This window comes from Aulonocara sp. 'chitande type north' Nkhata Bay, linkage group LG20, assembly GCF_057382095.1.
Source record: "Aulonocara sp. 'chitande type north' Nkhata Bay isolate Kocher_YH1m ecotype deep benthic linkage group LG20, A_spYH_male_GT1.1, whole genome shotgun sequence".
Classification (NCBI taxonomy): domain Eukaryota; kingdom Metazoa; phylum Chordata; class Actinopteri; order Cichliformes; family Cichlidae; genus Aulonocara; species Aulonocara sp. 'chitande type north' Nkhata Bay.
In genome coordinates, this window is record NC_141363.1 from 22,828,922 (window position 1) to 22,854,628 (window position 25,707).

A 25,707-nucleotide genomic window follows, 5' to 3' on the forward strand; every position below is an offset into this window, starting at 1 on the left:
CCACCACCCTGCAGCTACTTATATTTTGTTCGGATAAAAGCAGAAGGAGGAGAGGGAGGTCACGTCCTCAGTATCGGAACGCGGCCCGCCCTTCGGGGCACGTTGTGTCGGTATCCGGACGCGGGCCGCTGCTCAGGTAAACAGATGCTGAACTTTTCTCTGCCTCCGCCGGTGTGACCGTCCTCACACCGGTTCAGTGTAGCAGAAGAAGTTGGTGGAGGAGTGACGGCGGGTCGTGCGCGCGTCTGTCCCGGGCGGCTGTGAAGCAGGAGGAGCGATTTAACCCGGAACTTCGTGCGCTTTTCATGTCCACATCAGAGAAACAACAAAGTTCCTGTTAGCAGTTAGCTTCAGTTAGCAACCGTGGGTCCGCTGCCGGGTCACCCAGCCCGGAGTAAAGTTCGAGTCCGGGTCGAGAGCTGCTCGGCGGGAGGGCAGGACACTCTGCGAACGGCAGTAGTGTTATAAACGAGTTTGCGCGACAGCGCGCCGTTAGCCGTTTGTTACGGTCAGTGTTCACGGGAGACTTAGAAGCTAGGGGGACCGGAGCTAACACACCGGAGCTGGACTCTGTACACCGACACACCGACTGTGGATGTTCAACAGGTCACCGACTGCTGCTGCTGAACCCGGGTGAGTGTTTACCAGAGTACCCGGAACACCGACAGGACACCTGCGGGGCGTTAAAGTGGAGCCGGTCCCCCTGGTCGATAGTAAATGAGCGAGAGAGAGAGAGAGCAAGGATCTTATTATTAATGTTGTATAATCTCTATACGTTTATTAACGTTATATAACAGTGTGCAGTATGTCACAGCACGTTTACTGACCTTATATAACAACATTTTGTCCGATTATTACATATATCACAGACCTAAATTCCTTCTGTCTGTTCACAACACTTATAATACGTATAAAGTTACACTAATCAAATCGGGTTACATGGGGGTGTGGGGTGTGTGATTTAGTTCATGGTCACATACAGCTCAGCGTGGGCCAATGAAAGCATTGCGTAATAATCTTTGGGTTATTCCGTGTCAAACCAGTAAAAGCTGAAAATACCTCCACGTGATCCCCCAGAATCAGCTGATTTCTTTAATATAATAACTTTAGCGTTTCTAATGAAGTAATGGAAAGTTTTACCTTCATATTATGGCTGTTCTCAGAGTTAGAGACCCCCAAGCAAGAACACATTGGAGCCCTTATAACTTAATAAAATTCCAGGACTGAAAACATGTAAGCTCTGTTTAAACTGCACATGAATCAGGTTTAGATCCACTGCAGGTGTGACAGTCTACAGCCAACATTTCATTTTTCTATAATTCATTTTAAGCTTTATTATCATGAGATGAAACATAGATTCAGCAGTGAAAATGCACTAATTTAATGTGTATAACATGTTTTATCTGTGTGCTTATAAGTCACTGGAGAAAAATGGGAAAAGTACTTTGAGTTACCTTTCAGGGCTCAAGGGTCAGAGGACCACGTGGGACAGGTGGCTGGACAACCAGGTTATAGCATATGAAAGGTCTTTCCAGGGTCGTCCTCTGGCTGATATTCCTTCTGCATCAGAATAATTTTATGTTTTTAACAGAGCGTAAATGTGTTTTGTAGCTGGGGATGTTTAACATAGATATCCTTTTAAGGTATATAAGAAGACATAACAGAAGAGCAGTTGAAACAGCTTGTCTCGAGCTGACATTACATGTGCTTCACAGATTTAAGTGGCTCTTTAAAAGCTCAGGTGGAGTTATTTAGGTCTAAGTAACAATTTTATTTGATGTTTTTATAGAACAGCAGATTACTTTATTAAGAAGATTAAATTATTGAAGACTTTTCTGCAACTTTCTCACCTTGCAGAGTCATCCAGGGTGTCGGATCAGACCCTCTGGCAGGCTGGGCTGCATGCGTGACACCCCTGCATTACACACTGACACACACGGGTGTAGATAATATAGAAAGGAGCACATTCATGTGGGGGTCCTGGAGGAAATTGTGAGAGTCAGGTCCTTAATTTCCTGAATTCTGCTGAATGGGTCATGCACCAGATTGCACTGCTAATGTCTTTATTTATGGGTGAAATCAAAGAGCTCTCCCAGTTAAGACTGGTTGGTCTGACTCCACCAGAGCAGTGGTTTAGTCTCAGACAAAGCAAGAAATGTTGATCAGTCATTACAATAAAAATAAATGCACATGTCTTTGCTTTTTTAATATAATAAAAATTGATTGATGACCACTTTTTTCACTACACGATTGTGAACACAGAGCCGTGCGACCCTATCATTCATTCACAGCCACATGTTTTTTTTTTGGAGGGCCTTGTTGGGCCCCATGCAGCTGTTTGCTTACTCTGCAGTGTAATGGAGTGCATGAACTGTCTAACGGTTACAGCTGGACTGAGGTGTAATCTAAAACCTGATCCTGTCTGTGCAGGTGGTGGCTCACGCTCTGAGGTCAGCATGGCGTTTCCTTGACAAACCCGCATCGGTTCACAGTGGACCCGTCTGGGATCAGGTTCGGTTTGACCTTAGGTGACACGCTGCGATTTCTGGACATCAATTGGTCGTTCGTCGGCTACCTGTCAGCATGCAGCTGACCTATGAGAAGCTGCCTGCTCAGCTCAGGCGGAGCTCCAGACTCAGGAAATTGACGGCCGTCCTGCTCACAGCGTACGCCGTCAAAAAGCTGTCTCCATATGTGTGGAGGAGGCTGCAGGTACACACACACCTGTACACACAAAGGTCATTATTGTTGAATGAAACATTAAAACTAGGTGTGAAAAAAAAACCCATTTTAGTCACCAGAAATAAAAAAATTAATTATACTTTAGTCATGAGAAATTGTTGGGTAGCTAAACTAAAGATTTACAGTCAAAGCAAAAGCCCAGCTTCAGGTTGCAGATTCTCTTTGATGTTTATCGCAGCACTAAAAAAGATTTATGACGCAATAAATCACGGAGTCACTAACAACAGTTTTCTTCCCTTCTGGCAACTTTTCTCACACACAAGCTCTTAATCAGGCTCAGTCACTCACATTGGAGCTGTTGTGTTGCTGCGTGAGACACTGCTCCTCCCTTCTCTGCTTTCCAAAGGTCTAACCTGTCACTGTGGTTAGCTTTGGACCCGTAGCAATGCACTAACATGGATATCTGCTAATTATTGCTAAGTAGTAACAGATCAATAAAACTCTAGACAGTCACAAACATCTTGGATGGTCTGTAACTCACAGCAGGACATTATTATTATTTCATTAAAAATGCTTTGAGAGGCACAAAGACTACAAACATGGTGGAGAGGACCAGTTCAATGAGTGAGACAACAATCAGCTGCAGGTGCATGGCAATCAAAGTGGCCACACCCCCTAATGTTAACCTCACTAGATGGACACTGATAGATACTGCTATACAAATTTCACCCACTGAACAGTTCTTATGGTGGGGCACATTTTACATTACAGTGGGTTTCTGCTGTAACGTACATTTTAACATAGGAGACAATGGGGATTGACTCCCTTTTGGAGTTTGCCTCAGGCGTTTGTTAGAGGAAAGGCAGTTTCTGGGTATCTCAGTGTCAGCTTCATGTTTCAGCCCCGGAGGTTTTTACTCCTACTCTGCCCTCCACCTGGACTTACAGGTGTTTCTTCAGTTTGTGGGTCAACTTATAGCTGTGACATTTGTTCATACTGGTGTAATCAATGCTTTTTTCACTCATATTGGCAGTAGCCAATTAGTAAAGTGAAGTATATAAAATATTTTCTTTAATAGACCCTGTGCACGAGAAAATGCTAACTTCCAGTTTTACGACCGGATGTAGGGTTGTACATTTCCGGTAGCTTTATTTTGCAGTCAATCGCTACTGCGAAGATGGACTCCAGAATCATGTCCAAAACACGAAAACGGAAAGATCGCGTTAAGTTACAAAGAGCAGAGGTGGGAACACTCACCACTGCTGTGGCATAAAAAATCAAATGGTCAATTTTGACGTTTGAAGCGTGTAGATCGATCGGTTGTTTACGTCACTCAACACAAGCAGAACTGCATCACTGCAGCAGAAGACACATCGTCCACACTCAGAAGCACATCTCTGTATAGTGACTGGTCTTATGATTTAAACAGGCAAATGTTCAGCATTCAGACTACAGGTGAAGAATAGTCAAATGTTTCCCCGTTATGTTGATATCAGCTAGTCAAGTACACACCTACACAGCATGTTAACAAACCGTGAAAAAAGCCACAAAAAATAAATGAATCATAGCTGGTAAGGATTTCTATACATTAGTGTTTACGAAGGGTATGTTGTGACTTACCTTCAAAATTACAGCGGTCCCTCGCTATAACGCGGTTCATCTTTTGCAGCTGCGCTGTTTCGCGGATTTTCTTAGTGCAAGTTTGCATGCGTCATTGTGTTCTGCATCCTGATTGGCTGCAGAACACTGTCGATCTCCTCCGTGCCGTCTCTCCTGTACAGTACAGAATCGCTACATCGATCGCTGATTCATTGATTCATTGATGTTGAATTATCTCGCAGCTGCTCTATTCTCATGTTCTGGACCTGAAAGCAGGGTTTGATCTTTGGTTTTATTCTATAATACTGGACTTATTTTGCTACAAAGGTTTGAACTTTGAGAGTTTAAACAAGAGAGAAAAGTGTGAAAATGTTCACGCCTGTCTGAGAAAAGAGTATAAAGTGTGTAGTGAGGGGTTTTTACAGTCTTAAAACATCTATACTAATTGTTAAAAATAAAGTTGGCTACGGATTTCACCCATCGCTGGTTATTTTTAGAACATAACACCCGTAATAAACGAGGGACCGCTGTACACAAATACTGAGAAATATAACATTTGAATCCTTTTTCTCTTTTGCTCTGAGGGGTGAGGGGAAAATATCGACAAGTCGACGAACATCATCTACAGATATATTCGGTAAATGCCCGAGACATCTCGAGAAATGTAAATCACCGCTTGATTCATGCGTTTGGTTGACTTGTTTTAGAAAAACCGACCATAAACAAGGAGCGAAAATCACACCGGAAACGAAGCGCTCTACAGGAGTTTCCCCACCGGAAGTAGCATGTGCTGAGGCGCACAGAGTCTATTGTATAGTTTCGGCAGATAGGAAAAATTCTTTTTCTCAGGGAACGCCTTTCCTGATGCAACCTTGAAGGGATTTTTATCTCCTCCTGATCTCGAGCCTCTCACACGTTTACATGTGTAAACCACCACACTGTGGAGCCACTGGAGATACTGTGAACCAGTGAAATGTATTTTAATTTAACTGTGGTCGGTGTCGTGACAGCCCTAACAAAAGATTCCTTTAGTTTAAGTCTTTGTTTAGCAAGAAGAATACAGGGAAGCATTAGTTCATGTGTTTGCTGAGGCTGGGATGTCTACGTGAAGGTGAGTCAGCCTACGTTTCTGTTTGGATTATTTGTTCTGAACTTCCTAAATCCACAGACAAATCCTCCCCAGGATTATCAAAAGAACATTCACAAAAACACTGAAAACTAAAGATGAGATTAAAATATATAAACTGAAACCAGGAAACATATTCTGGAAGCTGACTCAGAATAAACTGACCTGAAAACAGAACTGCACAGACCTGTTCACACCTGTACAAACAGCGCAGGTGACTGTGGGTTTGTCTTTGCAGAGGCGAGCAGCAGGTAAACAGCTGGGTGTATCTGATCCATCAGTGGGTGCAGTGAGCTCTGCTGATGATGGCGGAGAGAAGAACAAGAAAGCGAAGAAGCAGAAGAAGAGTGACAGCAGGTGTGTTTTTAAAATGGCAGAGGGTTTGCTCGCCTGTCTGGCTGCTCCGGGCCTTCAGGGTCGAGCTCAGGATGAACTTCTCGTGTGTTTCTGTCCTCAGGTCTCCGTCGGTCAACAGGGACTTTTTCCTCAGACTTTCCCGGCTGCTGAAGCTCTTGTTTCCACGGTTACTTTGTCCAGAGATCGCCCTGCTCGCCTTACACTCTCTCACCCTGATGTCCCGGACCTTCCTGTCGATTTACGTCGCGTCTCTGGACGGTCTGTCTCCTTGTTTGTCTATAAAGTCATTAGTTATCCATCGCTATTATTGATCATATTTTTAGTATCAATGGTGACGTAGTTAGTTTGGCATCATCGCTAATCAGCAGTATTGATCTGCTGTGTGTGTCAGGTGTGATAGTGCGGTGTATTGTTCAGAAGGATCCTCAGGCCTTCGTGCTTCAGCTCTCCAAGTGGCTCCTCGTTGCAGTTCCTGCAACTTTCATAAACAGCGCCATCAGATTCCTGGAGGGTCAGCTGAGCCTCAGCTTCAGGACCCGATTGGTTAAACATTCCTACCAGCTGTATTTCACCAATCAGGTAACACAAACACACACAAATAAACAGCTTCGACAGGTGTGTTATCAGGACTAATGTCTGATTTTTACACTTCACTGGTTCAAGCACAGATGGACGGGGACAGTCTCGAGAGACCTCGAGCCTAAAAACTGGTACTGAATGACTGATCACCTCCATCAGGCTGTCACACAGCATTTCATTAAACCAGAAACGAAATCACTGAAGCACAACTCCATCATAAATCCATCACTGAAACCACAAATAGAAGTTTACAAACAAAAAACACAGACAGATCTAGAGCTCAGTTAAGATGAAGTGAAGTGGAGACATGGAATCATGAACTCCGCATCCTCTGAGCTAAAAATGGGCGTTCAGTTTGATATCAGTTAGAGTGCATGGGTAAGTTGGTGGTCTGTAAAAGCACTATTAAAGCTGAGTGATATGTGAAGATTATAAGGCAGCATGTGCTACCATCCAAACCTCCTTTTTGTATTTTTTCAGGTGAGACAATATCAATACGTATTCTGCACATATCCCATTAGCATGGCTCCATAAACGAGTCTGTACCTTTGAGAACTGGGAGAAAACTGAGCTGCTGAGCAGCTGAAAACATGTAGCATTAAGCAGGATCGGGGAAACATTTGGCTTTGGAACAACAGCAGCTGGACTCCTCGGTTCCCAAACACTTAATGAGTGTTGTTAAAAGCAGACGCAGTGAGAAACCTTCCCCTGCTGCTAACATCAAAGAAAAAAAAGAAAGAAATGGAAGTATTTCTCCTGTTTCAGGATCTGGGATTTTGTGTTTGTGCTACTTTTAATTAAATGTGACTTAGATTATCTGCAAATCTTCACATTTTCTGTGGAACTAGTTTGTGAACTGAACAGCTGTCAGGCACATGTTTCACACCTTTCTGCTGCCAAGTTCATGAACAAGACAGTCCGCAGAGCCCAGCAGGCCACGATTTCCTTACTTGGACAGCAGGGAGAAGCTCTATTTATGTTACCCTTAAGGAAGGTTAGCAGGGACAGCTGCAGCGCTGCCTCACTGAACAGTTGGTGGCTCAACTAGGTACTGCAGCAAATCTCCAGAACGTTTTCTGACAGTGAATGTCATTTATCTTCCGCATTATCCGTTATCAATCAGTTACAAGCTAATCTTTGACCCATTATTATAGTTGCATGTGTCCCACTTGAGGATGATCTTTGTGGCCTTTTTGTTATCTTTTGTTATCTCATCCACTGAGTGTTCTGAAGTTTGTATGTTCTGATCATTAGTCTGATGCTTATTTTTGACCTATTTATACTCTGATTGGTGAACTTGTTGATCTCTGCAGACTTACTACAGAGTCAGCAACATGGACGGGCGTCTGTCCAATCCCGATCAGTCCCTCACTGAGGACATCGTCATGTTTTCGGCCTCCATCGCTCACCTCTACTCCAACCTGACCAAACCAATCCTGGACGTGATCGTCACCTGCTACACGCTGATACGCACCGCCCACTCCAAAGGTTGCTTATGTTAGCGCCAAATGATTTCACGCATGATGTGAACACATTGGTGTGTTGCTTGTAATTAATGCTTATTTTTGACTGAGGCTGAGGTTGTTCTAACAGCGTGTCTGCGCTACATGTTTCTGCAGGAGCAAACACAACGTGGCCGTCGGTCATCGCCGGCCTGGTCGTAGCACTCACGGCTAAAGTCCTGCGCTCCTGTTCGCCTCGATTCGGGAAGCTTGTGGCCGAGGAGGCGAAGAGGAAAGGAGACTTGCGTTACATGCACTCACGAATCATCACCAACTCAGAGGAGATTGCCTTCTATGGAGGACACAAGGTAAGAAAAACACCGATGTTTTAAGAAGTGATCAGTTTGAATGACAGGTAGGTTACTGTTAAACTTTGTGGATGGAGATCGCCATGTCTGTGATGGTCATGCAAGTTTGGGTGTGTTTGATTTGTAGGTGGAGCTGGCCCAGCTGCGGAGGAGCTACACGTCTCTGTCCTCTCAGATCCATCAGATCCTGCTGAAGCGCCTCTGGTACATCATGCTGGAACAGTTCCTCATGAAGTACGTGTGGAGTGCCTCCGGCCTGGTGATGGTCGCCGTGCCCATCATCACCGCCACCGGATACGCTGAACACGGTAAACACACTCCTGTTATCGGTGTACAGTATCACAGCGAGTCTGGTGCGAGTATGGCGTTCAGCTGCTTCACCTTTGACCTGTGATGTGCTCAGACTCGGAGGAGGTGAAGCAGGCTGCCATGGTGATGAAGGAGGAGGAGCTTGTGAGTGAAAGGACGCAGGCCTTCACCACAGCCAGGAACCTCCTGAACGCTGCAGCCGACGCCGTGGAGAGAATCATGAGCTCCTACAAGGAGGTATGCACGCCATGCTTCCTCCTCTTTTTCACCTCCTCTGATTCTCTGGCTGATGGTTAACAGAGGAGTATTTGAAGAAGGCAGCTGCTGGAGGGAGACTATCACTTCCTTTCTTCTGCTCGTCTTCCTCCAGTCTTCACCTTGTGTTTCCTCCCTTTCTCCTTCATGCCATGTTGATGTTTAAATGATGCACACTGACGACTGACTGCTGTGCAGGTGACGGAGCTGGCAGGTTACACTGCTCGAGTCTCTGAGATGTTGGATGTGTTTGAAGATGTGAATCAGGGGATCTACCGCCGCTCCGCAGACAGAGAGAAGGAGGAGTTAACAGCTGATGGAGGAGGAGGAGCAGTTCAACACGGGCAGAGAGTCTGTGGTCCGCTACAGATCAGAGGTGAGTCTTGTATCATGTAACACCTCTGCAGCACTTTACTCCCAAACTCTCAGCTGGGTTATCTTTGGCCCGGTGTCATTTGTCGCTTCAGTCACTAAAGGGCAAAACCCCGCCCACACACAAACTCCAAACAGGAAGTTGAGACAGCTGTTTTGTCTGTTGTGTTGTGTACAGGTCAGGTGATCAGTGTGGAAAAGGGGATTCGCTGTGAGAACCTGCCAATCATCACGCCTACCGGAGATGTAGTAGTGTCCTGTCTGAATATCCAGGTAACACACACACACACACACACACACACACTTATCCAGGTGACTTCAGGGTTATCCCTGACATTTTGTTACTATGAAGGTGGTTCACTTCTTAGTGGGTTACATCGCCATGGTAACCTATCCTGCGAACCTGTTTTATCTTGTTTTGTTTTTCAACCTTTTGTGTGCAAACAATTTTACAATAATGTTGTTGTTCTGTAAGCATAACCAAACAAATTAAGACACTTATTTGTACTTGAGGCCTTCATATCGACTGCAGGTAGACGAAGCCAAGGCTAAAATGTATTAATACAGTAGCTCCAGACTGCCAGCGTTAGCATGAGTGAGTCCAAATAATGCAAAGATATCCTGGGTATGTTGAACTTTCTTTGTAGCAGAGGACGTTGCTGTGGGCTTTTCCTTTTATTTATTTTTAATTTAATGTCTGTTACGATCCGAACCATGAATCCTCAGTGTGGTCAGTGTCGCCTCAGTGTGCAGCTAACATTTGTGGCCACATGGTGGCACTGCTGCAGTCCAGTCCTTATTTGGATTAAGCACAAAACCATCACAGATTTAAAGGAAGTCAACTGTACATGCTCGCTTTACAGACACACAAATGTATTTTTACTTTCTGCACATAATAATAATAATAATAATAATAATAATAATAATAATAATAATAATGATAATAGTAATACTACTACTAATGATAATAATTTCTTGGCACATTTCAAAGCCCTTAAAAACAATGTCACCTTACAACACAAAACTAACAAGAACAGTAATAAAAAGGATTTGAAATCCTGGAATAATATGATTGTGAATGATATGAAACTAGATGGCTGTAGTTGATATGCTGATGAAAACAGATCGATTCTGAGCTGTGATTTGTCCGAGAGTCTGTCTAACGAAGGGGAAGTGTTGATAGGTTTGAAAAATGAGGTGCGGCACAGCTAAAGTCCTCCGGCACACTTGGTGTTAAGTCTGAAGTGAGGAGCAGTCAGGAGAAGCTGAGCACAGGGCAGAGAAGGGGTGTAATGATGGACGTCTGACAGGTATGGGAGTGACGAGCCGCACTGAATATGCTTCTTCCTAGCTCTTCTCTTACAGATGGGACGAGAAGAAACAGTTATATAATCAGTTTTCTCAGTATAGTCAAAACATAATTGAGCAAAAATGAAAAAGAATAAGCAACAAACACGGCATTCATCTAATTCTGTGTAAACATATTTGTACTCGTAACTTTCAGTCTGGCTGATCCGCCGATGCTTTCTTGATTAAGTGTTTTTCCTCTGAAGCATCCCCTGCAGCCTCCGTGTTTAACGCCACAGCGCTGTGAACTGTGGGTAATTTCCCTCAGGCAAAGTCTGCAGCAATTACAGAAAAGAATGAATAAAGGGCTCAAAATTTCTACCAAACATCCCTCCTGCAGCCTGTTTGACACTGGGTGTCAGACACCGAACCCTCGCTGCCTTTGCGGGAGCAAGCCTCAAAGACTGTGAGTCTGTGGACATTGGGATTGGGCTCATTCTTTCCATATGCGCCTGGGGTCAGAGGTCATCGCTCATTAGCATGTGCCGAAACAGTGAGAGAGTGTGTTACTTTGTGTGTTTGTGCGTGCTCGCGGCATAGAATGAGGTTCCTGTGTTCAGTACGAGAGGATGAGAGAAGAAGAAGCAGCAGAGATGGAAACATAGAGGGGAAGAAGAGGAACATTGATGGACACAGAAACTCCTCTCTGTTGTCTGGTTCTTAACCTTTGACCTCTCTGCTCTCACAGCATGTGCTTTGATTGGTCTCTTCTTTCAGTGTGTTGTTGCGAGGAGGGACCTCCGAGATTCAGTCACATGTTTACAGGCATCACGGGGGCCTGCTCAGGGAACGAATTCAGCATCAGCAAGCTTAGGATAGATTTGAGCTGTTTTTGGCTTAACTAAACCCAACAAACACAACCACACTAAGCTAAGGACAGACGTAGCATGAAACAGCAGCGAACTAAACAAATGTGAGGGATTTAAAAATATAATCTAGGCTAAAAGAAAGACAGCTGCTGTAGCCAGAGCCAAGAATTAAAGCTGGTAAAAGATCCGGACTGTATGGTTAATAATGCAGTATGTATTTGCCCCAGGTGGGTCCTTGGGTATTTTTACTGAACTGAAATAAACTTTACATGTTTGTAGATTTGTATTTTATATTAACAATCTAAACTACCACAATAATACTTAACCAAAGCTTAAACATTTACGCTGTGGAGCAGAAGCAGAACAAAAGCACGACATCGAATTGCAAAGATATCAGAATTGTGCTTCAGTGCAATGCTGGAATAAACATAATTACATGTTTTGAAGTGTCAGGAGGCTACTGCACACCCTTGCTTTAGACGCACCCGTGCCGTCTGCAGGTTTGCAGAAGGAAGGTGGGTGGGGGGGTGGTTCTCGTACAAGCTTACGAGAATCTGCCAAATTTGAAGATAATAGCAAACCAAGCTCGCATGCTTCTCATATTAGGCAAAAGCTTGTTGTACAGGTGGTTTGTACACCTGGTGTTTGTACCCACAAAGGCTTTGATTGCAGTTACAGTAATGGCCATAATTGTTGTCAACAAAGGATTATCTTCACAGTGCCGACTCTTTGTTGTCTGCTGCCCGCGTTTCACCAAGTGAGAAGAGAAGCTACAGCTTCTCTCTTAATTATACACACGAGGACACGTTATCAGCCTTCATGTGGGGAACAGATCGAGATCACACGGGATACATTTTGTAATACTTTTTATTTTAATACGTGGGGGTTGGGCACTACGATAAAACACAGTCGGTGAAAAAAAACAGGTTTCTTTGCAGGTGTCTGTGGTACTTTCAGCCGTAGCTCAACACTACATACAGTGGGGCAAAAAAGGATTTAGTCAGCCACCGATTGTGCAAGTTCCCCCACCTAAAATGATGACAGAGGTCAATAATTTGCACCAGAGGTACACTTCAACTGTGAGAGACAGAATGTGAAAAAAAAATCCATGAATCCACATGGTAGGATTTGTAAAGAATTCATTCATAAATCAGGGTGGAAAATAAGTATTTGGTCAATAACAAAAATACAACTCAATACTTTGTAACATAACCTTTGTTGGCAATAACAGAGGTCAAACATTTACTATAGGTCTTTACCAGGTTTGCACACACAGTAGCTGGTATTTTGGCCCATTCCTCCATGCAGATCTTCTCGAGAGCAGTGATGTTTTGGGGCTGTCGCCGAGCAACACGGACTTTCAACTGCCGCCACAGATTTTCTATGGGGTTGAGGTCTGGAGACTGGCTAGGCCACTCCAGGACTTTCAAATGCTTCTTACGGAGCCACTCCTTTGTTGCCCGGGCGGTGTGTTTTGGATCATTGTCATGTTGGAAGACCCAGCCTCGTTTCATCTTCAAAGTTCTCACTGATGGAAGGAGGTTTTGGCTCAAAATCTCACGATACATGGCCCCATTCATTCTGTCCTTAACACGGATCAGTCGTCCTGTCCCCTTGGCAGAAAAACAGCCCCATAGCATGATGTTTCCACCCCCATGCTTCACAGTAGGTATGGTGTTCTTGGGATGCAACTCAGTATTCTTCTTCCTCCAAACACGACGAGTTTATACCAAAAAGTTCTACTTTGGTTTCATCTGACCACATGACATTCTCCCAATCCTCTGCTGTATCATCCATGTGCTCTCTGGCAAACTTCAGACGGGCCTGGACATGCACTGGCTTCAGCAGCGGAACACGTCTGGCACTGCGGGATTTGATTCCCTGCCGTTGTAGTGTGTTACTGATGGTGACCTTTGTTACTTTGGTCCCAGCTCTCTGCAGGTCATTCACCAGGTCCCCCCGTGTGGTTCTGGGATCTTTGCTCACCGTTCTCATGATCATTTTGACCCCACGGGATGAGATCTTGCGTGGAGCCCCAGATCGAGGGAGATTATCAGTGGTCTTGTATGTCTTCCATTTTCTGATGATTGCTCCCACAGTTGATTTTTTCACACCAAGCTGCTTGCCTATTGTAGATTCACTCTTCCCAGTCTGGTGCAGGTCTACAATACTTTTCCTGGTGTCCTTCGAAAGCTCTTTGGTCTTGGCCATGGCGGAGTTTGGAGTCTGACTGTTTGAGGCTGTGGACAGGTGTCTTTTATACAGATGATGAGTTCAAACAGGTGCCATTCATACAGGTAACGAGTGGGGGACAGAAAAGCTTCTCACAGAAGACGTTACAGGTCTGTGAGAGCCAGAGATTTTCCTTGTTTGAGGTGACCAAATACTTATTTTCCACCCTGATTTACGAATAAATTCTTTACAAATCCTACCATGTGGATTCATGGATTTTTTTTTCACATTCTGTCTCTCACAGTTGAAGTGTACCTCTGGTGCAAATTACTGACCTCTGTCATCATTTTAAGTGGGGGAACTTGCACAATCGGTGGCTGACTAAATACTTTTTTGCCCCACTGTAAATAAGGAGTCTGTGCTGTTGAGTAGTTGTGCTGTAGGAAGTAATTAGTTGGGTAGTTAATCAGTAAAAACAAAGAAAAAATTCTGACTTTTAAAACACCGACTCATCTTTAAGACAAGGTCGATCCGACTGTATTTACCACCACAGCCTGCTAAATGAATCTGTTGCTGTTGCTAACAGGCTTATTAGCCGTAGCCTCGTTCTTTCAGCTGCAGCCTGGTGGTGTTAAACAGTGTGGAGAACAAGTAAAGAACAAATAATAACTGAATACAAGCCAGTGAGAAGGATTATTTGCAAGTTTAGTGCCAACAAGTGCAAGGTTTTAGTGCTTTAATTAGTATCTGGAGTACACAGCTACAGAAAACAATGAGAACTTGTATTTTCCATTCATGCTCAACAGCCTTTAGATGCGCTCTGCAGACATTCATCTGTTGAGCTGTTTTCTCAGAGCAGGTCAAGTCCAAACCATGTTTTCATGGCTTTGCAGGCCTGGCTTGCCTCAGTAAACCCCTTTGTCATATTTAAAACCCGGGTGTAATCTCACATCTTTAACTCCTAAATCATGCGTTGCAGTACAGGCGTCTGTGCACATATGTTCTGTAAAGACTTGGAGACACCTTTCCAGAAACGAGTCCAATCCTGTGGATTTGTCTCTCTGTGTGTCTCAGGTGGACGATGGGATGAACGTGCTGATCACCGGTCCAAACGGCTGTGGGAAGAGTTCCCTGTTCAGGATCCTCAGTGGGCTGTGGCCTGTTTATGGAGGAGTCCTATACAGACCGGAGCCAGAGCACATGTTCTATATCCCACAGAGGTAACACTACTACTACTACTAGTACCAAATTCAGTTCAGCACTTTATATTTATATGGTTCCAATTACCACCAACAACCATTTGTCGGTGTTTTACAAAGTTAAGGCCCTAGATCCACAGCAGTTGTGGTTTCCTGTTCTGTGTGGTTTGCAGGCCTTACATGTCAGAGGGGACCCTCAGAGACCAGGTGATCTATCCGGACTCGGTGGAGGAGATGGTTCAGAGAGGACTCACAGATTCAGACCTGGAAGAGATCCTTCGCACCGTCCACCTGCGCTACATCATGGACCGAGAGGGAGGTCAGTCCGAGTGCGTGTTTAGCTGTGCTCTGCGCTTTGTTTGGAGTAAACAGGCAGAAAAACCTCCACAGCAACTCAGACTCAACTACACAAACAAACATAGAAGACAGGAAACTCGTGAGGCAGATTGTGCGGCGGTGATTGAACCAAGAATTAATTATGAGGAGTCATTTCACATCTAATGGTGCCTCGACCTCATTTCACTTCATATGACACTTAATTTTGAGAACCGCTCCATCACAAACATTCAAACCGGTTCGAATGCTCAAATCAAATTCTGCTAAATATTTAATCAGTGCCCCGTCCCCAGCCTGCCGTGAAGGGTGCTCGACTGTTTGACTGACACTTGCAGTCAGTTTGAGAGCTCGCAGCAGCTGCAGGATGATGCCAGGATGTGTCAGGGCGCAGGATTCAGGAAAGACCGGCTCACCTGTCAGCAGTATTAAACATGAAAATACAGAGAGAGCTTTTCACTTCACCTGAATCAAGTTAATGAATGAACATATCTATCATTAGTTGCAAAAAAAAAGTGTAGAAAAACGTATAAAATGATGTCTTAGAGAGTGGGAATCAATCAGTAAACATGTAAATACTGAATTAGTAGTGTTACACGTACACTTGAGCCACATCATGTGTACATCAGCGCTACCAGAAGACTGTGGGGGGGAAATTTTTACACATTTCCCTTTGGGCTCGGATTCATAAAGCGTCAGTCTGCAGGTGCATGGACACACGCAATTGTAAATGTCGTTTAACTGGGATCATCTGTAGCTGTTGTAATGCAATGCTGCTGTGGCGACACCTGTGTATGTGCTTCTCAGGTTGGGAGTCGGTCAATGACTGGAAAGATGTTCTGTCTGGAGGAGAGAAGCAGCGGATGGGGATGGCTCGGATGTTCTACCACCGGTAAGGTCTCACTCTTCAATGAGTGAAGGATGCTCACAGCATCTGGCTGTGCTCGGGCTGGACTTTGGACAGAGACGTCATGAAAGAGCGATGAGGTGCTCAAAGAGTTCTGAACAGAAATCTGAAGGAAGCGTTTTTAATGGTAAAGGTGGTGGTAAACCTGCCCTCTGCCTCCACAGAGCCAGCCAACAGCTGAACCGAGAAACATGCTAACTGAGGTGGTGTTGCAGTAGAGGTTTGCTGCTGTGTAGTAGCTGTATTATAGGTGGTATGTAGGTGAGTGTAGGCTCACTTTGTCCATAATGTAAACTGTTGTGTTTCTTGGCTCAGGGTGGGAGGATCTGAGACGTTGCTCGTGTTGGTGCTTTGAACTGAGCCCCTTTAGAAACTGTAATGTGTTAACTTTGCATATGAAATCAGATTTGACTCATGATGATTCTGTATGTTTCAACGGCATTAAAGTTAACGGCTCTCTCCCTATTCAGTTAGATAGCTGCTTTAAAATAACCACCCCAGTAACGCCCACATTTCCTTGGACACGCTCCCTTCGAGCAAACTCTAAACGCTGGGCGTGCTCGTGTTGAGCTTCAGCGTAGCTCTCACTATTGGCCTCAGTATTAGCATTATGGCCTATTCATTATCAGGTCATTCATTATCATTTAAGTGAGTTAAATCGGCACCCCCATGACCTGTTTAGGACTGTGACCGCTGCCGTGTTTATTTTACACACCTCAGCACTGTTAAACCAACATGTTTCCGTTTTCCATCAGAGTGAAACGTCCCTGCAGCTGGTTCAGATGCAGTCAGCGCAGGCGTCAGGCCTGCTTCTGTTTATTCTGTCAGATTATGCTCCGCTATTAAAATAATGGTTTCATCTGCTGCCACCTTTATGATGACTAACATACTGTAAGAGGCCTGTTTATGAGCCGTGAACAGATTTCGCACCAGTTCAGACAGCTGACGACTTCTTGTGTTTATTTTTTCCCAGGGAAGAATAACAAATATTAAAGGACAGTTTAGCCCCAAATCTGTACAAATTCTGCAGTGAAAGGTCAAGTTTCTGTATCACAGAAGAGCAAGTGTCTGTCTATCCAAGATGAGACAGCGTGACACATGAAACGTCTGCGTGTTGTGTTGCTGAGATATAAACTGAAGTTTAAATGGGACTGTACTTTAGCGTACAGGTAAATGTGTGTTTACGTTTGTAGAGTATTCATGTTATTTTCATGCCGACTTATTTTGGTGGCTAGAAAAACTCAGAACGTAGAAATAATAGAAGCTGCCTTTTGAGAAAGCCGTTTTAGAAGCATGCAAATGTCACAGATGCTCAGCGTGACAGTGACTCTGTGTGCGCCCACCATAGTCACCCTGTCTTCTCTCGCTCTTTTCCTCTCTTTGTGTGTTTGTGAATGTCTCTCGCCCAGCCCAAGGTACGCTCTGCTGGACGAGTGTACGAGCGCCGTGAGCATCGACGTGGAGGGAGGAATCTTCCAGGCTGCGAAGGATGCTGGGATCGCACTGCTGTCAATTACTCACAGGCCTTCCCTATGGTCAGTACACACACAAACACACACACTGAATCTCAGTGACCTTGACCTCAAGGTCAGAGGTCAAGTTTTCCGAATATCTTGAAGGAGGAACGGTTTTGAAACTGTAATCTGCTAGGAGGCTGAGGGGTACTGCTGCTAGTACTAAAAGTAAAAAGGTGTCATTGGTCATGTGGGAAGCTTCCAGCATCATGTGAGTCCAAAGACAACAGTTACACTGTGAGTGCTCATGAAAAAGAGGGCGACTCTTAAAATGTGGCTGGATGGTTTTTGTTGCAGTCTGAAAATGATCATATCTGTGACTGCTCTTTGAGAGTGTGTTATAACTGAGACGTCACCTATTACACGTTTATTTGAATTTTGTGGATTATTTCTCATGTCTTGCATTCAAGACGCAAAAGAAACAAGCATGGTGGCAAAATGAAAGCGTGGTATTCTAAAAGATCAGATGCCAGCTGAGTCTGTCATCTCTGCTGCTTCTGTGTCATCAGGTTAACTTTTGTGGGTTAAATTTGCACAATTTCTAAACAACAATGACATTCAAACACTTTTCAAGGTGATGTTTCCTGACTTGGAACATGTAAATGCTTTCATTTAATATTTTTTTGTCTTTATGTCTTTACAAAGTCTTTAAATGTCATAAATAAAGTTTTACACAGCGTGCAGCAAAACTGAAATCCACAGACTAGTGAAACTCGAGATGCCAAAACTGCAGATAAAACTACGTGACTCATGTGACTCAAAGATCACGAGTGAACTCAGGTTTTATTTAATTTTATTTTCAGCCTGCAGGGGGCAGCATAGCTCTGAGCTGCTGCCGGCTGCCACACCCTCCAACTAATCTTCTCCTCCTCTGTCTCACAGGAAGTACCACTCTCACCTGCTGCAGTTCGATGGAGAAGGAGGGTGGAGGTTTGAACCTCTGGATGCCTCCACGCGCCTCTCTCTGCAGGTCTGTGTGTGTTTAATTCGAGCTCTATGATTGGTCCCCGGCAGCAGGTGTTTTATTTGAGCGTGTGCTGCTGTGAGACCGTGTCATGTTAGAAACAAAAAAGATGTGCGCAGTTTGTTTGGAGGGTCCAGCCCCCAGGTGGCTCTTGTTCAGGTCTGTTTGTAAGATTTATACTTAAACTTAGCTGTAAGACACAAAAACTCGGCTTAAATGTGCTTATTATTGATCCATAAGCATTAAAACAGCTTAAAGTGAATGCAGCTGTCTCTGATTTTCCTTCAGCAATACAGCGCAGATCAGGATTTAGTCAGGAATGGCTGTGGAACAAAAGAGAAAAGCATCTCAAAGTGCTGTCATCAGTCTCTTGCAAAAATGCCAGAAAAGCTGTGATTACTTCTTTCTAATGCGACGCCGCATTATGCTTTTACTTCAGCACACCTGCATGTGGAAAATAACTTGTCAGATCTTTAATTTATGCTGGATTACCACGCTTGGACTCTAGAGCTACACAGATAACATTGCTGCACATTTAGGCTGGATGACGACACGGCGACATGCCAAGAGTGCTTTTATTAAAAGAGTGATCAATATGAAATGCACACATATGATTTGATATGATAGTGCACATTAAAAAAACAGTTGGTTTCAGCCAACAATGAAGCCATTAAACTCCACTGAGCTGTTAGTTATTTGTGTTCATTTGGATAAAAACTAAAGTGTTAAAACTGAAACGTCTCAGAGTATGAACAGCAGCTCTCATCTTCTGTTAGCTAAAAAGCAGAATTTAGAGTTTGCCGATTGTTGCCACACACACAGTTTTGATATTTAACGTGTGTGTTCAAACTTTGGGCTTGTTGGTGTTGCTGTGAGAGTGGATGGGAGGGGACGACAATCAGTGTTCAGCAGAGACAAAACGTATAACACGAAGAGTCTGGAAGATAACAGTGGGTGACGAGATCAAAGGCTAAAACATACACAGGTAAAACAAAGGTGATCAAACGCACCACGGAGTCGCCCACTGCCTTCTGCTTACCGGGATTAAACAGCGAGTCGGTCTTAATATTCTTCATCATTCGGCCGGTGCTGCATCTCCCTCCGTGATGAAGGAGACCTTTGAGTCCGAGCCTGAGGCGCACAATGTAAAACATTCAGCAAAAAATTTAACATTAAAATTATTTGGTCATATTCCACGTGTCCTTTGAGAAGCTCTATAGGAGGCGTAGTATCCCAAACTTCACCAGCAGGAAAATCACTTTGCATAGAGTCAAGATTATGTCAAAATAACTTTATAAATAGCTGTTCATACATATAAAAGTCATCTCGAGTGACCCCTGTAATCCCAGCTCCCCGCTCTGTATGTAAATCGGAGTCGGTTGTGTTTGCATAGGCCAGAGGACCGCACAGGTTCAGGTTTGGAAACCCACATTTATCTGCAACCACAGAGCTCAAAACACAGAGGCTACACGGTCACTTCATCTTTACTCATAACTGGACGTTTTATTTTATTAGCCATTTGCAAGCTGAATTCTAATAACAGCTCACTGCTTAATACATACAGAACAGCAAGGCTGCTCTGCTCAATGGGTCATGAATTCCTTTAATTAAACTGAATCTCAGAGGTATCTTTGACTTATTTTTACATTGAGATCACTTATTGCAGCTTTATGGGCTCATTGGACTCTAACAGCTTCTCCTAATGTGACAGAAAGTGGAGAAACATGAAGGATCATGATCAGTGATGCCCCGTTGTTAGACAGTTTCCTCTTATACGTGGGATCTAAACGGTTCTCCCTTCGTTATGCAGGGTTAACAGAGGTCATTATCATTTGCAGACTTTAAGCTTTTACACAGTTCAGACGTTTCTGCATATTTTGTTGATGACCTCAGTTCATTTTGGGAAGTTTTTTACTGCTTTTAAAGACAGAAATGTACCAAAAGCATCTCCAAGTTTGGCAGAAATATCTCTAAAACCTGCCACGTGTCCAACATCATGTGGATGACTTGTTTCTGAAAGATTGCGTCTTGTTATCGGGGGTCAGAGTGCGCGGTGGCTTTGCAAACTCCTCGGCAGAGTTTCATTGAAATGCTTCCCCTCCTCTCAGTTTCGTGGTCACATGATGGGATTTGTTAGGTGAAAGGTTGAGTTGATGGCTTTCACAATAAAAAGAAAAACTAGGCCTGATGATAGCTTTATAGAAATTTATACGGTTCAGATTTTTAGAATATAATTATTTCGCACAGGGGAGGGGCTTTGGTGCGATACTTAGGGCTGTCACTGGAACACCCACACACAGCTCAATACCGCGCGAACAGAAACCTAAACTCTTTGCAGGAGTTAAACAAGCTCAGCGTCCTGACTGTGAGCCGTTAGCAGCTGCTGGATCAGTTCTGTCAGTGCGTTTCTGTTTCGTACCCGCAGGACGACCCCCCGGCGTCACTGTTCAGCATCTGTAACTCCGTGAAAGCGATGTTCACATCCTGCTGTGATCATCCCGCTGCGCCGAGGAGAGAGAGCGGAGCTGATCACTGAACCCTCCTGACTCGTAAACACGCTAAAATTACCGCGACCCCTCTGACTGCTGCCTTTGCGCATGCAGCGGTTACTGTGGTAACCATCAGCACCACAACAACACGCCTGCGGCACATGATGTGTGAGCGAGTGAGGTCAAAGCGCGGAAGCGGCGAGGAGAGTGAGAACAGCCAGTCAGCTGGCTCCTCGCTGTCATGTGACGGATCATTAGTGGCTGCAGGGCTGCTGCAGTTTATCATTAGCCTCCAGATTTGAAGGTAGAGTTTATTAATCCAGAGCATGAAGTGCTTATTAACCTGCTCAGCTTCACCTGAAACAGTGAAAACAGGTTTGAGCAGAAGCTGCTGTGGGAAGAACACACAGATCTACTCTGCGGGAAGTCTAACAGACTTCATCTCCTCAGGGGTCGATCCCAACACCTCAGCAGTGATCATGATGCTCAGCCTGCAGCTTCACGGAGAAAACTATAATAAGGACAATCAGACAAAGATACATATATTTAACACACAAACACAGCAGCAGGATTCAAGCACATCATCGCACACTTAATCTGCGATTAAACACAGTATCTAATTATAGGATTGACTGGTGCACAAACGGATCTCTTGTTCTTCAGTGCACGTTGGTGACTTTGTTTATTTTACCCTCACTTATGTGAGGAGCTCGGGTGAAGTACTGACTTCAGGTACTCAAGTCATTACCGCTTAGAGCGGCTAAAATATGCAAAAATATTGATATTAAGCACCAGCACATCAGCGGTCATATCACACGAGGATCCATGCAATGATTTAGCATCGCGCGTCGTGTTTGCTGCCAAATACGAAAGGAAATAAAGGCTCGGCGTATACACATTACACCGATTGAACTGCAGAAATAACAAAAAAGCAATCTGTGTACTCGTCCCCACGGACGAAGGCGTTCCAGGATAACAGATGGCCTATCGTTACATCCTGGTATTTACGGGAAAATACCTGCTGGATAGTTGTATTATTGATACCAGGTGAAGGATCTGATACAGTCTCCTCTGGTGTGATTCTGGTAATTTCTGTAACACTATTACTTTCACTGCACTCACTAAAAAACGCTGTGTTAGTGTTCACGCCCGAGATACTCAGCAGCAGTAGCAGAGCTGTGTGATTAGAGTCCTTAAGAACGTATCGATCATGCCTGAGCTGACCCTAAGCAGCCTGGTGAGGTCCCAGCCGGGTGTATTGATAAAGGCCCGAGGATGCAAACACTGTTAATGAACTCTTGTGTCAGACAAGTTTACTGTGAGCAAAGTGGAGGTAAAGATTGGACCACTTACCGTTTCACTCTGTGCATTATGCTACGTTCACAGATGTCAATGTAATGTACGTGCCATTATTTACAATTTTATTTCTGCATTTTTTCCTCCTGTTCTGGAAGAGAAAGGATCAGCTCGAGGAGAGAAATCCAACCATGAGCTCGTGTTTTGGCTGTGAAAGTGTAGAGAGACACAGGCACACGAGAAACAAGTATAAACAACAGCGTGAGCTACATGTGTAGTCTAGATTAAACGCAGAACTATAAATCACACATCAGCTGGCTCCCAGCCACATAGACATGCGAGTGGCAGTACACATTTGTAGTAATGCTTCCTCGTGTTTCTTTGTTTTGATAAATTTAGTATTTAGTGAGTAACTATGACAGTCTTGAGCTTCTTCACAAGGCTCCATCGCATCATAACAGCGCTAAAAAGTTGTGGTATGTTAACAGGAAGTTGTGATGCATCACGCAGTGTCGAGTGTCAGGCTTCAGTTTGTAGCGTCATATTTTCGTCTTCCATTGACTTGCAGTCAGTTGTTTCTTTGCCTGTAGAGTAAACATTAATGACTATTGTTTAGCTGGGGTATCAACCAGGAACAGGCGGCCACATTAAGGAAGCAAACACGCAATAACCAAAGTTATTATAATTCTAGATGCTGTTTGTAGTAATGGTGGATAAAGCTGCTGAATCAGGAAACAGAGCTTTCAGGTACAAGTACAGACACCGGTGGATTTAAGAGTGACAGGAAGCTTAGAGAAAACAAACAAATGCAACACCTGTAACAGCAATATTCAGAGAAAAGTAAACATAATATATTCATTGTATTTCTATGTGTCTGTGTTTGTGGTTTCTGTGATGTGCTGTGTCTCAGGAGGAGAAGCATCGTTTGGAGAACCAGCTGCTGGGAATTCCTAAGATGCAGCAGAGACTTTCAGAGCTGTGTGTCCTGTTGGGGGAGGCCGAAGGGGAGAAAGAAGAGAAGCTAGCCTCCTGAGATTACACACTGATGATTGTATTTACTGGTTAGCATTGAGAGAAACGCACACACACGTTTGTATTCCTTACTTGTAGGGCCCCGCGTTGACTTGATGTAACTCCTGTAATGTGCACTGGACACAAAGTCCCCAGAGAGCGGAAGTGACCGCACATGTTATAAATACCCTTAAAATGTACAAATGCCTTTGTAAAGCAGAATTATCCCCAAAGTGTCCTCAAAATGCAGAAATGTCCTCATAATTCACAAATGTCCTCACTGTGAAGATATGTCCTTACAATTCAGAAGTGTCCTCAAAGTAAAAAAAAAAAAAATCCTCAGAATTAAAAAGTAGCCTAATATTACCTCAAAATGTCGACGTCTCACCAGAGTTCAGAAATGTCCTCATAATACAGAGATGTAAATGCTCTGAGAAAGCACAAGTGCCCTCATGGTGTAGAAATCCCAGTATAGTTCAAAGTGTTCCAAAATGTCCTTGTAATTCAGAACTGTCCTCATATTACAGAAATTCCATCACTGTGCATGAAAACCTTTTGCTATGCAGAAATGTCCTCATATTGCAGTGTGCCTGATGGATGGGCCACACAAAGATGGACAAACATGCGCGCGCGCACACACACACACACACACACACACACATGCTAAGCAGGTAAATCGTATGACTGAAGTGAGTTTTAACTGTGAGTTTGTTTGTTTTTAAATTTTATCTCGTGAGCACTGCCGGTTTGCTGTCAGAGCTGCTGTTTCTCAAAGACGCCCATGATCAGTTGGCCTGTTTTTTACGAAGCACTTCCTGTCCTGATTGGTTATCTCGCTTATTTTAAATGGCTCGTTTCTACTGTCACGTAACCTTGTTTACATACATTAGTTGGCTGGAATAAATAAGCACCTAGAGTTTTTATTCAATTCAGCTTTAGGGGCGATCGTGGCTCGAGAGTTGGGAGTTCGCCTTGTAATCGGAAGGCTGCCGGTTCGAGCCCCGGCTCCGACAGTCTCGATCATTGTGTCCTTGGGCAAGACACTTCACCCGTTGCCTACTGGTGGTGTTCAGAGGGCCCGGTGGCACCAGTGCAGCCTCGCCTCTGTCAGTGCGCCCCAGGGTGGCTGTGGCTACAATGTAGCTGCCATCACCAGTGTGTGGATGACTGGATGTGTAAAGCACTTTGGGGTCCTTAGGGACTAGTAAAGCGTTTGTACAAATACAGGCCATTTACCATTTATTTACAATAAGAAATCGCCACAGCAGTCACATTAGAGCGCTTTGCATTGTGAGGCTATGACAGGTTGGCTGTCAGCCTGAAGTGGTCCAGGTGAGGTGAGGGGAGGTTTTTTCTGCTGATAGCTCAAGTATTCTTGTATAGAAACAGCAGGTTTTTATACAACTTGATAAATGGTCTTGATCACCTGGTAGCCTGTGTTAGGAAAAATATGCTTTCCTCGACCAGTTTGCAAGTATGGTAGTTGTGTATTTGTGCTGCATTAAAAACTTAGTGATTGCTTTGGTCGCTGCCAGAGTGCTGCAGTTGCTGGTAGTTTGCATAGAAGATGCCGTTTTGTCTGCAAACACTCGTTAAACACTGAGGGGAGGTGAAATGCAACTCAGAGGCGGAGACCAATTTGCCTTCAAAGTAAAAGTTGTGCCTTATTGGTGAAACAAATGTTTCAAAATGTGCAACTTTTACTTTGAAGGTGGGCAGTCTCTGTTAGTGAGTGGTTGGTGAGTGTTTGCAGACAGGTTGCCATCTTCCATGCAAACTACATCCGTCTGTCGCAGTCTGCTAGTGACCAAAGAAATCTGAGAGGTTTTTGGTGCAGCACTGTATACATTTTTTAAACCAGTTTCATTTAGATAACACAAGCAACCACTCGCCAAACAGTCTGTAAGCTGCTTTTGTAAACAGACTTTTAATTTGAAAGGTGAGGATCAGTTTATCCACATATGCCATTGACCTTTTTTCCACCAACTGTGTGCTGGTCCTAACCCCCCCCCCCAAAAAAAGAAAAAAAAACAACAACAGAAAAACAAACAGTACCAGTATAGCTCCAGAAAAATAAGTTCCACTGGGGAAACCACTGATGTCAGAGGCTGTGGGTGGGGCTACACTGGATAACATCTGCCTTTTAAACCTGTGAAGTTTGTGCTGGTTCTCCAAAGACAGTAAGACAAGGACCGTAAACACTGATCTGACAGCAGCCGTCAGCTGACTGAGAACAAAGAGAGGAGCAGCAGATTTGACAGAAAAGGATCAGCTGAGTCACATGACTGCTAAGCAGTCACGTGACAGCGGAGTCCGTTTATATATATTTTTAATTGTGATATTTAATCCTTTCCTGCGTGTACAAATAAACAGTATATTATATACACAATCAGTAATATAAACAGCAGCTTCACTGATCAACAACAGAATAATCTGCTGCTGCAGTTTGAATAAAGAAACTTTATTTAGAGAAATGTAAACTACATGTTCCAGTGCAATCAGAATGAAGAAGAGGAGGGTGATGAAGATCCAATTATAACGATGCTGTGTGATGTCATGATGATGATGTCTGGATGT

General features: G+C 44.1%; 1 protein-coding gene across 1 annotated transcript; it reads left to right on the plus strand.

Moving 5' to 3' along the window:
- The first annotated feature begins 95 nt into the window (after positions 1-95).
- abcd1 (ATP-binding cassette, sub-family D (ALD), member 1) lies at positions 96-25,164 on the plus strand. The gene is made up of 17 exons (XM_086277535.1): positions 96-633; positions 2,431-2,712; positions 5,646-5,764; positions 5,865-6,022; positions 6,156-6,343; positions 7,657-7,831; positions 7,963-8,153; positions 8,281-8,461; positions 8,557-8,699; positions 8,916-9,093; positions 9,268-9,362; positions 14,492-14,637; positions 14,790-14,935; positions 15,757-15,841; positions 17,266-17,391; positions 18,253-18,340; positions 23,030-25,164. The coding sequence occupies exons 2-17, from the start codon at positions 2,584-2,586 to the stop codon at positions 23,150-23,152; spliced, it is 2,271 nt and encodes a 756-aa protein (XP_086133661.1). The 5' UTR covers positions 96-633; positions 2,431-2,583; the 3' UTR covers positions 23,153-25,164.
- Positions 25,165-25,707: the final 543 nt, after the last annotated feature.

Coding starts and splice junctions, on each gene's coding strand:
- abcd1 (XM_086277535.1), top strand. CDS start 2,584: ATGCAGCTGACCTATGAGAAGCTGCCTGCTCAGCTCAGGCGGAGCTCC. Junction 6,344..7,656: donor AGCTGTATTTCACCAATCAG/GTAACACAAACA, acceptor TGATCTCTGCAG/ACTTACTACAGAGTCAGCAA. Junction 8,700..8,915: donor TCATGAGCTCCTACAAGGAG/GTATGCACGCCA, acceptor ACTGCTGTGCAG/GTGACGGAGCTGGCAGGTTA.